The following is a 15,647-nucleotide window of genomic DNA, read 5'->3' as shown; positions in this document are numbered from 1 at the left end:
TTCATCAGTACTAAGGCGGGGCACAATATGGTGCCTGTAGCTCACTGGGGAATATGAATGTTGATTAAGCATACTCCCAGGCTTTGAAATCCTGAAAGCAGTGTCAGAATAATGGATGTTGAGCAAATGTCAAGCATTTGTTAATTTCTCTGTTATTTGGAGTTTATCTACCATGATCAATCAAATAAACTAGTGCTTCTCTGTTGTGGCATGTGTCATTGATATGGTGATTAGGGTGCTAGAGAGGCCTTCTGCTTTTTTTTTTTTTTTTTTTTTTTTTTTTCTGTTACAGGTAACAGATTACAGATAAACAGCCATAACTTTAAGTTAAAGAATTGTTTGACATTGGTTTAATGGGAAGTGATACAAAAAACTTAACAAAATACTTTATGGTAGTAAAAGAAAATAGTACTTGCATATCTGCTAAATTCCATTGTTTCTGTTTTTGGCCTTAAAGCTTTACTGTTGTGGGGAAGGAGAAATTACTTCTAAGTGAAAGTTGATTTGAAGAAACTTACTTAAAAGGAGAAGTTTGAAAACAAAAGGTATCCACCCCAAATCAATATTGTTCTATAGGTTAGCCTCCTTTTTGCCTCTCAGTCATGTAATAATTTCAATAATATAGGTCTCAACATCCTTATTTTTGACTGGGGAACATTCAGGTGCCCTTTCGTTAAAGGTGGAGAGGATGACTCACTTTTTTATAAGAACATGCACTCTTTTTTAAGAGATAAGTTGTTGGTTACTGACTAACATACAGAAATGTTAACGGTCCAATCTAGAATATTCTTTTCCTCCAACTTCTCAATTGCTATTGTCTTCTGGTATCCTAGTTGTGCTAATTTGCCATTCTTAAGAGTTAGGTAAAATACAAAGACCTGAGAGTTAAATGTGGAGAAAAAATTAAAAATAAATCAGGAGAAGGAAACGGCACTGTGGCATTTGCTGTTTTACTGTAACATATTAACACTAAAGTATAGGAGTGGATAAAGTTGGAATGTTTTGTTTGGGCCCTTCCTGAAAGCTACCCGAAGGATGTTAATTATCAGATTACACTGAATTCTAGTGAAGTTTACTTACCCTCTTCTCACTGACTTTTTTTTTTTTTTTTGCCAAATCTAGTCTTTATGTGCTTTAATGTTAAGACAGCAGTGTATATTTTTATTACGTTTTTGACTACCCAGAAATTTAAGAAGTGTCAATGAGTCACACTATATGACTTGATACATATTGAGGTCATATTCAGTTTATTTTGACATAGAGCAAATGTTTGATGTTGAACTAGTTTTCCTTATTCGTTAGTTTCCACATTATTTGTTTACTGAAGCCTCTAGATCCATTTTACTGAGACCAGTCAAATTTTGGTGCTTAATGAAGTTGATGCTATGCAGTGAACCTACTGACTGTTTACATCAGCGATGACTTTGTTTAGCTAGGGCATGGAATCAGACTTCTCCCAGCCTTTATTGCAACAGCGCAGGAAGCAAAGGTGGGTCTTTGTGGCCATTTTCAGAGCAGTACAAAGAAAATTTAAATCCTCAAGAAAGTAGTTGAAGAGAAGGGAAAATTCTATTGCTAGAAGTGGAAAACGAGGCTAAAGCTTTAGTACAGAGTAATATGAAATTGTGAGCACCTCATGTCAAACTTTCTTCTGTCGCCTGCCAGTAAGTGCATTTGTCACACTTCTAGATAGGAATTTTAAAAAAGAATTCTGGAAGACTACTTGTAAAAAGGAATGGCTGGATTTCCTTCTTAGTGCATTCTGCCATACCTCCAATGTTAAAACTAGTTTATTCTCTCTATGTAAGCTATTCCTTCTAGAAAGATATACCTGAGAAGTGCAATCAACTTTATGTTAAAGTGTAAGATTTCAATTTTGGAAAGACTGAAGTAGACTTTGTAAATATATGCATGTATAATACAGTAACATAAAGATACAAGACAAAATAGTATGCTGTCAGCTAGGTAGAGAGACAACAATTATTCTGTTTTATTACATTATTATTACAAGTAACTTTTAAATTATAAACTTGAATACGCTCTGTAGAGTTTAAGACTGAAAACTAAAGTGGACTAGCTGTAAATGTGTTTATTTTTTGCCTTAAATCAGTATCATTACTCAAACTGGAATTTACTTAAAATTATACTTCTATACAATCCATGCTTGGTGGAGGTAAAATTCTTTAAATTATATCCTGCATGAGAAACTTCAATATGATCCTCACTTTTTTAAGGAATTAACCATTTTTTATTAGTTTACTGGGAGATTTTTTTGACTTAGGGTGTTCAGTTTTACCCTGGAGATAGCTGTGCAACAGTGTGTGTGCTTGACATGTGATGCATGCAAATGCTAACTAAATACAGTAGCAGCATGAGGCAAGTGTCATTAACAGTAATTTATGTAATGAAAGCCACCTGGCTGTCTTCGTAATTAATTGCTTGTAAATAATAAATTTAAATATAATTTATAGTTTTCTAAATTTGATTATATATTTTTAGGAGCAAATTGTTTAAGGGTGTTTGGGGATTTGTTTAGTTTCAAATTGGCACAGATATGCATTTTACATACAGGCTAATTTTTTAACAAAATGAACAGTCTAATTAGCTCAAAAATTGTCATTTACTAATAAAAATAGTTTTGTATTCATAGACTTAAAAGGAGAATTTTAGAGAATGGCAAGGATATGTAGTTGGAAGGATATGTACTAAGATTATCAGGCTGATGGTGAGAGGCAAACTCTATTTGACTCCTCCTATCAGTTTCTTTTGTCAGTGAACCCCCTGACGATATGATCAAAGGGTACCAAAAAGGTTCTGGTATGCGTAACATGAAAAGGTTTGAAAGTCATTCAAGTCCTATGTAAGAATATCTTTTTAATATTTGTCTAAATTTTAATTTCATTTTTAGCATTGACATTGTACTTTTAAAGCCTGTCTTGTGAATATCCTTTATATTTACTTACAGGTATTTACTTACAAGGGTCTTTGTGTGGTTTTGGCATTTTGGTAGGTTTCAAACATGGAACAGTTGTTTTTTAGTTCTGGAAGGACAAAAAATAACAGTATTTCAGGGAAATTATTATCTACTTGCTTACTAAGATAAGACCAAAGGGTAGTTTCTTTTCAGGTGGAAATAGCACCGTTCTATTCCTGTGCTGTCAGAGTTCCATCTTTAACCGTAGAATCTACTGCTGTTTATCCGCTCTGAAAATGTCCTGCTGTTCTCAGCATCAAGTTGAAGTGAGGGGGAAATAGCAACTTTCTTCTGACTTCACTTTTAACTTTGCAGGGACTTGATCAGAAGTACTTTGTAACAATTAGAATATTGCTTATTTTGAGTTACACTTCTATTACTACTGCCAAAAGTTAGTTTTTGTATTGATGAAAGGAGGTAGACTTTAATTCTGCAGAGTGAGCATTATTTTGTGATTGTTGCCTGTGTTGATAATTTGTGTTTACCTCTGCATTTTATTTTTTCACATCTGATACAAATCATGTGTTGTCTGCAGTTGTTTTAAAATATATTGACCGTTACAACGGACACCAAAAATCAAGGTGTCTACAGGAGGAATTGGTGCCCTGTTCTTAAAGGAACTTCTAAGTCCTTCTAAATGAAAAATCTTTCAAACAGTATCTAATACTGGCAATTTTCCTCTGTCTGCTGCTAGAACTTATTGGCCAACTAGGTCAGACATTATTAAAGTTCAAGTGGCCCAGTGGGAGAAGTAATGGCCTTATGCTACTATGAATTTTAAATGCTGCCATTTCTATGTATTGCACCATCATCTGTTCTTGCACATCACTAAATTGCATAGAAGTTGTGAGACCAACCAATGTCAAGGTCATAGAAGTGATGACTCTTCTCAAGTAGCCTTCTCAAAGCTTTGTCATAGTTACTCTCATAACCCTGTCTGTAGACAGCAAAGCTGTATGTATATGCCTGCATTTAATCTATTTTATTATTATTGGATAGAGTGAACTTACAATGCAGGAATTCTTTTGCCTCAGACTCCTTAGTTCTGACTTTTACTTTTAAACCTAACAAAGGTACAAAATCAACTTTGATGCAAAGACACTTTTTTGTAAGTGATTCATATTCAGATCTTTTGACTTGAGCTGTTCTTCAGCTTAATGAACTGGATGTTGCTGAATTTCAAAATTGATTAGTGCTATAGCTCTGCAAGTGAGCTTTAATCTTGTCTTGTTTTTAAATTGGTATCTTTAAGGCTAAAATGAACACGTCAGCCCTTTCACAGGTACTTCTTTTTATCTATATGTTTGTTGTAATTTTATAGCATTAGTACATTTGTAATGGGAATATTTCCCCAATGACACAGTATTGATTTCTGGTTCCCAAATTACTGGAGTAGCAGGAAAGTTCTAACATTGAAAGATATCTGCTTTACAGAATTTACATAGCATTTCACAAGGAGATGTGACAAGCACCTGACTCTCATACTGGAGAATGTGGAACGAAAAAGACAATTTCTACCATACCTGAATTCCTGCAGAAACTACGATTCATTGTTGGATGTACTTCCAAGATAAGTTTTTGACAGTCCTGCTTTGGGATTTCACCCATAACAGCTTCTGAATTTTGGAAATGCGGATTCTGTTCCCATGCACAGTCTTTTAACCATTATCTTTATCATCTTCATGAGTTGGAGCGTTCCATTTTGTGAAAGGATAGCAATGACTCAATGTTCTTTGTAGTTCATATTTACTGTTGTTATTTTTTTTACTGATCACTCTTCCTTTGTTCCATGGTAAAATACATGACATGTAAAACAGCATTTTTAGTCTTTCTATTTGGGGCAAAAAAATGTTTAGATAAAATTAAAGGAAAATAATTACATTTTAAAATGATGAAACAAGTGGACCCTTGTATTTGTACCTAAGATTTTACATTTCCAGAAATCTCAGGCAATGAAGTGGGAAGTTTACTTTATCCCTAAGCAATACCATTAGCCTTCTTGGCCACAAGGGCACATTGCTGGCTCCCAGTCACCCTGTTTTCCACCAGGACACCCAGATCCTTCTCCACAGAGCTCCTCTCCAGCAGGTCAGCCTCTCACCTGTATTAATGCATGTGGTTATTCCTCCCCAGGTGTAGTACTCTGCACTTGCCTTTGTTGAACCCCACAAGGTTCTTTTCCGCCCAACTCATCCTGTTTGGGTCTTACTGAATGGCAGCACAGCCTTCTGGTGTGTCATCCATTCCTCCCAGCTTCATATCATCAGCAAGCTTGCTGTCCTTTCATCCAGGTCATTGATGAAGGTGTCGAACAAGATCAGAACATAGTTTGTCTTTCATGTTGCTGTTGCTGTTGCTGAAACATAAAACCCACCACCTCACTATGCTCACATCCACTGTTTGGTCTCCATAAATGTTCAGCAAGCTTCAATGAATGTCAGCGTGTGCAATTTTTTCTGCATGGAGAAATTCAGTTACAGCCCTTTGCTTCATACAGAATTCCATGTCAGATGCCATTTTGTCACACTGCCCCTCTGCTGCCAACTGTCACACGGCAACAGAATTTAACAGAATATTGTTGGGAAGATTCAAACTCTGCTTCCATACCACCACCATCTGCCTCTGACATTGTAGGTCAACATAGTGAAATAGGAGGCATTACTTTCAGACCTGCCCTTTTATAATAATTGCAGAAGTTGTTGTTTTTGGATTTTCTTCAGGTGAGGCTCTATTAAATAGGAAATACTAAGTTCAGTACCTGAAATCTTGGCTAGATCTGCAAGCATGCTTTGTTGAGAAGAGGAAGGCAAACCAATCCAATTAAAATCTTTTCGTTCTTACTGGCTGCTTCTTGGCCATAGTTTTACATCAGCTGTAGTTGTGAAATGTTGATCTGTCTGTGTTAGCTTATTATCTGCAAGTAGTTTGTACTTCACTGCAGCTCTGCAAACAGAACACTCTGGTGTATTCTCCAGGTATGATAGTGCAAGCAGGAACTCCCAGAGCAGGACCAGGCCCATGCCAACTTTTGATGATGTCCAAGGAGGAAACTCCACAGCCTCTCTGGGCACCTTGTGCCAGTGTTCAGTTGCTCTCCCACAATTTTCTGACATTCAGACAAAACCTCCAGTGTTTCAGTTTGTGCCCATTTCACTGGGCAACACTATAAAGTACCTGTCTCTGTTTTCTTATACCCTTCCATCATGTGTTTGTATACATTGATAAGATACCCCCTGAAATGAGTTACGTGGCAGTATCCTGAACTGTCACGGTTGGCAGCTGTGATCTTTTTGTGCTGTCTTGCAATGCAGGTGCATGTTCATGACTCTGTTCCCTCTCCAAGTACCCTGTACTGTCTTTTTAAGCACTTTTCAAAACCGTGATGTTTCAGCTTGCTGTCAGTCACATCTTGCAATAGATGTTCCAGTTGTGTTTGAAGGAGCTGCTTCATTTTGCCAGGCAGCTTTTATTTTGCTGGCTATTTACGTAATTTTGCCAGTAGAAATGGAAGAGTGGCAAAAAAAAGGAAGTCCATAGAGTGGCAGACAAGTGGTTTGGGTGTTTAACAGGAGAACTATGTTAATTAGAAGAAACACAGAAGCAGCCATATGGAAATATAAGTCTACTTCTCTTGGGGAGGAGAGATCTAGTAAGTGGTAGTAAGGCTTGAAATTTTTGGAATCGTTCTGTTGAAGTAATTCTCTGTTACAGTCACAATATTTACATACTGCAATCCAGTATATATCAACCTTGTTCAGTTCTTGCCTGATTTTTATTTATTTATTTATTTAGTATTTGGGGTGAGTACTAAATGATCTGAACATTTGGAAGCACTGGAGAGGCTTGTCAGACTAAAATGAAGTAGAAAGATGAAATCAAGGACACCAAGGGAACAAAATAGAAGGGATAAGAGTCAAATGTGAGAAGAGAGAGATAATGGTCTTAAATCTTTCTGATATGTCAATGAGTATACTAGGATAATTGTGCAGTAAGTACAATAATGTTCCTGGGAATGGTTTAAAAATACAAAAATTTGTGTACCAGTTGGAGAGAACTAAAACCCAGAATCAAGGTAAATGTTGTTTTGTTTTGTGTTGTTCTGTTATTTAATTTCTGAATCTTTTCTCTACATTCAGTTCTACCATTATGACCATGTAAATCTGCCAGATAATAATAGTTACGTGGAGAGCCATTAGGGGGCCATATGTATCCAGCTCATTTATAGCCTTCAGGGTTGTTTGTTTTGTTTTGTTTTTTTCCAAATAAATCAACTTGAAAAACCATAGCTGTGTATATGTATATAGCCTGTTTAAGTATATAATCTTAACTTCTTTCCTTTGGTCAGCTTATAATGGCCACATCTACATGTTGAAGATTGTCATAATTGCATAATACACCTTTTAGGGACTCATGGTGCATATCTCTTGGCCTCTGTGTTGAATGATGTATAAGAATATATAAAATCTTGACTGTATTGTCATTTGTTTTTCTGTGATCCATTAATTTCATAAATCTATATAATAGTTTATATTGTTACCATTTTTCTAGTTTTAATATTCAGACAATGAATATTCCAGGTGAACATTTATCATGTATGAAGTATCAGAGAAGAAGGCTCAGCTTACTTCTGTCACACAGATGTGCTGGACAGACAAGCCCAAAATAGGTGTTATGGCAAAGATGATAGAAACATGAGATACAGATAACTCAAACTGATAAGCTCATTGCATAGCACTGAACATAGTCTAGTTACTTTGCTCCAAATGCTTCAGCTGGTTTATTTAGAGGTAACTTTATATTGTGCTGCATAGATGTTCTTTCTGTTTCAACTTGAACAAACCATTTAGTCATTCTGTTATTCAGTTTTCTCTTTTCAAAGAAGGCATAAGACTTGCTTATCTTAAATTAATATCTCTGAGGTGTGAATATTGCAAGGAGAAAGGCCATTTAAGTGTGGAGAGAATATTTACATTTAATGTAAATATGATGTAATGTAGTTATTAAATTCCCATGCTGGAAATCTGTGAGAAGAACAAGACTTTAGGCACTACTGAATATTTGAACTACCTGTGTTATGCCTTAGTAGGTAAGCTCGTGAAAGGGAAAATGTTAATTATTCATAGTGCTTTGCTGTACCATAAAACTCAATTTATTGAGACTGTAATTTGTTCAAGTTGCATGTAGTAGGAAAATATATCAGAAGTAATTAATTGTATTCAGGATATGATGAGGTAGATATATCCACAGAGGACAATTGAAAACAGTAGTGGTGTGGTATTGATTGCCTTTTGGGGGGAAAAAAGATCTTGTCCCATTTCTAAAAGTTAACAATTCAGAGAGAAAAATTCCCTCTTGAGAAGAATGCTTTCCAGGTTGCTTCGTTGCCAGGTGTTTGACATTGAGGGGAGCCGTAGATGAATGAAGCTTATGGCAGCTTTTGGAAATGACCGACTCCAGGGAATCTCTGCTTCCTGCTGTGAAAGTTTCTATTTTCAAAGCACATCAGTTTCAGTGGGAATGTTCCAGTGGTCCCATATGCTACTTCTGACAGAGAGGGAAGTTCTAAACCTGAATATGAGACAGCTACTGAAGAGTTTCCCTTGCTGCTAACAAAATGAATTTCAATATGTTGCCAATGAACAAGCGGTATGTTCCCAACTTCTAGTGGAATTTAAGTCCATCAATTATTAATGGCAGTTTTGCTTTGTTTTCCTTTGTCTTTTCCCTTTTAATTCCAGTACCTGCTACTGATAGGACTTTGTGGGTTCTGAGGCTGAAAAAGAATCACCTAAACAATATGCTAGTTTGCTTTGAAACTCTTGCTATATTTTCCTCCCCCCCCCTCGTATGCTCTCTCCTTGACCTAGCAGCAGGAAGCCTTTGTCTGAGGTGTTCATCTGGAACAACTTTTCCACACTTGTTTTCATGTTCTGTTAGATTACAGGGCAGCAGGCCTACCTTTGAAGCTCCCTTCTCTTTTGTTTCTTTGCAGTGCACTCCAGTAATTAACTTTGTCCTTCTTTTATTTGTTCCAGTCAATCGCAGTCCACTCTGCTGAGCATCTTCTCCCAGGAGTACCAGGTTAGAAGTTTTCTCCTTTGTGAGGGTTGACAGGTGCCTAATTGAATGATGAATGTCCCTTTATTTCTTTGTAATTGAACTGCCAGCTTTCTGATTGGTTTGGAGGATGTTCCCTTTTCCACATCAAGCACCGCCTGAGTCTCAGTGGATGGCTGCCAAGCCTACCCATCCATCTGTCTAATAACATCTAGCCTTTGCTTATTTGGTGGACCTGTAATAAATTATGCTAAACCATTATTATTCTGACAATAATAATTTCCCTGTGTTGCGTGGTTCCATGTGCTAAATGTTTGCTGACTTGCACTGTCAGTGCTGCTTTCCATTGCTGACAGAGATGATGATAAATGACCATTGCCGGAGTGGCAGAAGGCAAGAGAGGCAGAAAATGGAGTCATTTATCATGAGATGACAGGTGTCAGTCAAGTGGCAAGTCTCTGTGGAATTACTTTTTGTAGTTTTTCAAATAAGTTGTTTTTAAGCAATGTTCTTCCTGGTTAAAAATGCCAATTGAATTGTAAAACTAGCATACACCAGACTTAGATGGAATTGAATTGAGGGAAAATTAATAAAAAGATTGAAAGAGAGAACAAGTTTTACTTTGCCCCCTGTGGCCTTCAGTAAACTTATTTAGATTCAATTATTGTGACCTTATTGGCTTTTACATACATGGTACATTGCAGTACTCTCTGAAGATGTTCATTTCAATTGAACATCATTTCTGTATAAAATCTAAAATTATAGTTCGGTTTGTATAACAAAATGTAGCCAAGGCACATGTTTGAACAGTCATGATTTCTGTGTTTTGAACAATGACACATTTGTAAGACTGTTTTTCTTTTGTTTTTCAAGAAACAAATAAAAAGAACACATGCCAAGCATCATACTGCAGAAGCAGTTGAAACTTACTACCAAAGGTATGACCTCCCCACCCTAGTTAAGAGTATCATCACTAATTTTTATTGTAATTATAAATAAATTAGCTTATTAGTTTATGATTTTCTATAAATATAAATTAACAATTTGGGATGAGTGTTACAGAGCAGTTCACCTAGAAGTGTTTATCACTGTACATACAGAATTTTTCAGGTTTTGGTCAGTCTGATCAAGAAAAGTTTAACTTCCTTGGCTTTTAGTCCAGATAAACAAATATTACTTTTTACAGTGCATATGAAAGCATTCATTATATACTGCCTACAGTTTGTAATTACATAATTTCAATGTCAAGACCAATGTTAATGATAAGTTCCTTACAGCTAGTGAGCTTGCTCTGTTGCAGTTACTTATACTTTAAAAAAAAAAAAAAAACAGCTGTATTACATTGCAAAAGTTACATACTAAATTTCTGTATTGCCAGCTTTAATTTTTAGATCACTCCTGTTTTATCAACAAAAGTGTCAGAAATGGCTTTTAAGAGAGAATGTCATTTTATGATATTCTAGAGTTATTTTTATCTAAAGCTAATAAAATGTTTGCGACATGTTATAGTTTGTCTGTTATTTTTATACACTTTATTTAAAATATCGCAATGACATAATTGGGGCATAATGATAACTGGTAAAAATATGCAATTAAAGAATACTTTGCAGACTGACATATCTGAAGAGCTTGCATGGCAAGCAAGTTCATACTTGTGATTATAGATGTCTGATATCTGTGCTTAATGTTAATCTGTATGAACAAGAAAAATAAACAAAAAGCTTCAATTTGTAAACAATTAACTACTCTCTGTGCTCTGCAGAATCATACATTTAAAGCTAAGCACAAGCTGATTATATCAGACAGTGGTTGAGAAAGTCTAGTGTGAATTGTGCTCTTTTGGGGGTTTGATTTTCTTTTTTAAGTACTTGTGTAGTTTTGTAAAAATTTGTGCTGGATCACATCATGCTTCTAACAGTGTTGATGTTTGTTTAGGAATAATATTGTTGGTTTAAAATTGCATTACTTTAATATCTATATATATATGGTACCTCCATTTAATTACTTTTAACTAGTATAATTTCAGTGAAATGCCGTATATTAATTGTATCTGTAATAATTCTTTTCTTTGAACACATGCAAATAATTTAAACGATTTTTATGATGATAATATTACTAGTCCCATTACATTGAACCTGACACACAGAACCAGATTTTGCTTTTTGCAAAGCAGCAGTGTTGTTGGTTTCAGTAAGGTTGTAGGTGTGATTAAGTTTGGCTCACATCAGGTGGGAGTATTTGGTCTTGTGTCCCTTTCTGTGTAGTCTGAAGTATCACAGCAGTACATAACTAAGGCATTATGTATGAAGCTGTATGGTAGCTATGCTATTTCTAGATATTTTATATTGCAAATTATCAACATGGCTAAATAAAATACACATGTTTTAAAATCAGGTGTCTTCTGGTTAATATATAGAAAACTCATCTCAATCCCGTTTTAGTAGATTTGCGGTGTAGCATGTCTTGTAGTCTGCAGAGGTAGACTACTTGAGTCAGAAGCTAGTTTGAAATGCTGCAAGCGTAAACATGACAAACATGTTGACTACTCTTTTGTTGCATCCATCTTACAGCTGTATAGTCCATGTGATATGCACCCTCCCACATACAAACAAATAATTGTGCTTTCCTCTGTCTGAAACAACATAATTTTGAATGTAGTCATATCCAGTGGTCTTTGTTGGGAGAAAGCAGAAGTGCAGTTTATTGGAATAGTTCCTGCTGGTCTGCTGAGACTGGGATAGGCTTCAATTTGGACGAACGCAAAGCCAAGTTATGAGAATGATCAGCAAACTTTTCAGAACAGTATTGCCATCAACGTGTGAAATCTGTTAGTGCATAATAGAATTGCGAGTAGCACTCCATTGTCAGCTGTAGCTGTGATGTTTTATCATCTGGGTGCATGTTTTAGAACATCAGTCTCAAATAAGTCTTCTTGGTTTAGTATTTTGTTCTTTAACCATCTTTAACTGTCCCCCTCCATTATAAATTTTCAAGTGTTCAGATTTACATGAGACATCTTATTTTGTGTTTTTACATAGAATTGAAATACATTGCAGCCCTAAGCTTTTTTCAGTTCCTTTATTCATTGAGCCTCAGAATAACTTTCAAACAAAAAGCCATTATGCTCTGTAAGGAGTTACATATAAAGATGTTAAACCCATTTCTCAGAAAGGTAAAATGATGATAATATCTGTAGCTAATGAGCAGAAGAAGGCCTTCTGATGAATAGATAATGACAGAACTAGAAAGGCTGTGGCCTTCTAATGATTTGCTATATAAATAAAGATGGGATAAACGAGCAGGTTCAGATGTTGCTAACTATTGTTCTTTTCCAAATTGCTGCAAAGCAGAAAGTGGCTTCCAATAGCATAACTTCATTCCATCTACTCCTGAAAATAAGATCTTTTGTAGATCCTAAATTCTTCTTTTAGTATTTCTTCTAATATTCATCACAATGTTAGTTTTATTTTTATGCCCTGATTTCACCAGAGTAAGTCTCTAGTATTTAAGCTATTACCTACTATTACCTCAATTGATAAAATCTGTGATTAAACTTCTGAGTGTATTTTTTGTGCATAGTAACAAGTTGAACAAGATGTACAGTGACTTGCACCGTGTAGCTGAAGATCACGTGGAACTCAAAATCCTTTCAGTGAATAACAGAGATTTTTGTTCTGCATCTTTGAATAACACAGGTATAATTTGTTTATAGGGCGTTAAGCTGAAATTTTTTTGGAAGACTGTTGTCTTGATTTATTGTGTGGTTTTTTTTTACCAGTAACTTAAATCAGATCGTTGTACATTGCAAATGAATAGGAAGCAGTGTTGGAGAGTTTGTGATTGTTTAAAATACTTATTAATTAGAATACTTCTCATGAAATATGCTGTACTGGGCTGTACAGGAATCACCTCTCTTTGTCTTGCCTAGGTACCTGAACAGGGTGATGAAAAATGCAGCTGCCCCTGTTTTACTGGAGCTGGCCAATGAGGTAGTAATCTTCGCTTTTTTCTTTAATTTTCCAAATGTAAAACCTAAGGGGCATATCTGTAGTGACTTTACTGATAAACATAATTAACCTGGAATAAATGGTTTCCGGGCACATTAGACATTTAAAATTGTTCCCCAGTCTGTTAGTACTTATAACAATTAGACAAAAAGCCTCATTTATTAATAAGTCTGTTAATATAATTAGTTGCGTAAGTTCAAGAAGAATGTGTAAGAAACTGAATTTTTATTTTGCTGGAAATTTCAGACAGAGTATAGGTTTTTAGCACACAACTTCACTAAAAGTTCCTATATTGATTAAGTGAAGTTGCATCTGTTAACAATTTTTACATAACAAAACTAAGATTTTTGTTTGAATACAATGGGTTCAAACAGTTCATTTTCCTGACTCCTTTTAATTCTGTTCATACAGATTAGAGGATGACTAATGAAAACTGCTTAATAGAAGAAAATTAAGCAGAATAAATTCCTCAGGATAGTCATTTGCTAGAAAAGCTGGTCTGTGAAAAGTTTGGAATGGTTGCCATTAAAGTCTGACAAATTTAGCGATACTGTTTATTAAGTACAATATGAATCTGGGGAATCAAGGTATTAAAATCTACTCTCTAAAGCACTACCTCAAAGAAAACATTAAAAGTTTGAAAGAGTGGTGGTGAGCCTCCTAGAAGAAAAATCAATAACTTACCTACCCTTTACGTTCAAAAATATTTATTTACAATAATAATAGCAATACTCCATGGAACTGCTTATACAACTCTCAAAGAGATAAAATGAAATGTGTGCTGGTTTTTTTTGTTGCATTTTAATAGAAAGTGTTAGAAGGAGGCAGAAAATTAGTGTTTGCTTTAGAAATGATATGGCAGTATGAACATTAAGTGTTGCAATAGCAGCAACTTCTGCATATTATATTCGTAAGAAAGAATGGTTTCTCTCTCATGTACATTGCTGCAGCTAGCAAATGAGCAATTACCTATCAATTACTAGAAGATATTAATGGTCTGCGAAGTGTCCACATACCTTGATCATACTGTTATCACAGAATAAAGGATTTGTTTCATATTAGTAGTAATGTGTTGCTTTTTCTTTCATTATTTTAACTACTTCTGGAAGAAACAGGTCTTAAACTACATTCTGTTCTCAGAACATAAAGTATGACCTTATTAAGAATTTAAGTGAACAACTTGTTTCATGATATATTGCACCTATATTATATGAGAACTGTCTTCAAAATATTTCAAGCACAAAGTAATCTGTGTTACTGGTTCTTTGTATATTTTTTCCCATTGATTTAGAGATAATGCATATCATTTCTGACTCTAGTGAGCATATCTTTGTTTATATTACACTAATATGCCTTTGCAATACAGATCAAAGTTTTCTCCAGTTCAGAAATAAATAAAAATCAGATCTAAGACGAAAGGAAGATGTACAAAGAACTTATCTGCTTCTGATTTCATAGTAGCAGATATATAAGAAAGGCAATGCATTTTGTGACTGCTCCCTAATGTGTTAGTGAAATGTGGCAATAACCAGCACCAGATTACTGCTTCCAAACAATCAAGCTGCCATTTTTATATGATAGTTAATATTTAAATGACATACTCTTGCATCTGCTGACAATTGATGTAATGGTAATACTTTATGAGTCAATATATATTTAATCAGTGGAAACTGTAAAAATTGATGAGAAAAATGTAACATAGGTGCATTACAGTGTGTAGCAGCTCTGTTAAATAGGAACAGCTCCATATTACTATCTTTTGGGGTTGGTTACTGAAGGTTTTTTTGAGGATTTTTGAGACTTTTAAGTTATTATTTTATTTTATATGTAGTTCAAATGGACTAAAATAAATCTTATTTCTGTTAGATAGGAATAATTAGTCACTGTTCTCTTCTTACAAATATTTTCAAGTGAGAGTTGAAGCACTATGAATTTTACTTACATGCTAAATTCTGACATGAAGCATGATGGCCCTATTTCAAAGAAAGATGGACACATGATTAATATGAAAATTAGGGAGATGCAAGTACCTGAACTAATAAGGTAGTCCTTATTCAGGCTGGACTACCTTCAGTAATTTCACCATTTTTCATGTGTCAGCTCTGATGTGGGTTACTGGAAAAAAGCAGCTTCGTTGAAAGCATTTCTCTCTACTTGGGGAATTTAAGGGCATCCAAGTACATACATATTTGGAAACAACATATGCATAAATGAAACCACCTTTTGTGTGTGTGTGTATCTAGTTAATCAAGTTAAAATTTTTTGTACTAATATTGAACTTGAATACATGTCAAGAAAAATTCACTGTGGCAGTGAATGAGCAAGGTTTACTGTCTCATAGTTAAAATTCCAATTCAGTAAGGGAGTATTATAACGAAATCTAAAAAGCTATTGTAATTTCAGGTGGAGCTGCAACATACAATTTCCGTACATATAAAAAGTATTAAAGTGGAGGAAGGGCGTTGTTTAGAGGGAAAATTTAAATTCTAAAGAATTTTTTACCTAGTCCAGCACATCTGTTGGAGGTGTTTTATTCAGCAAAACTAAGAAAAATCTGCTGATGGTATTAAGGCTATGTGGTATCACCTGATGGGTACTACGTGTAATAA

General features: G+C 35.0%; 1 protein-coding gene across 10 annotated transcripts in view; it reads left to right on the top strand.

The window, feature by feature from the left end:
• C6H15orf41 (chromosome 6 C15orf41 homolog) overlaps positions 1-15,647 on the top strand; it is a 117,500-nt gene that overhangs the window by 12,266 nt on the left and 89,587 nt on the right. For all 10 annotated transcript variants that reach the window (XM_021403254.1, XM_021403253.1, XM_021403255.1 and 7 more), the window contains exons 2-4: positions 9,010-9,055; positions 9,905-9,969; positions 12,960-13,020. In XM_021403254.1, coding sequence (XP_021258929.1) covers positions 9,010-9,055; positions 9,905-9,969; positions 12,960-13,020 — 172 coding nt within the window. The remainder of the gene's footprint in view (positions 1-9,009; positions 9,056-9,904; positions 9,970-12,959; positions 13,021-15,647) is intronic.

The sequence above is a fragment of the Numida meleagris genome, chromosome 6 (assembly GCF_002078875.1).
Source record: "Numida meleagris isolate 19003 breed g44 Domestic line chromosome 6, NumMel1.0, whole genome shotgun sequence".
Classification (NCBI taxonomy): domain Eukaryota; kingdom Metazoa; phylum Chordata; class Aves; order Galliformes; family Numididae; genus Numida; species Numida meleagris.
This window is presented reverse-complemented; position numbering and strand designations above follow the sequence as displayed.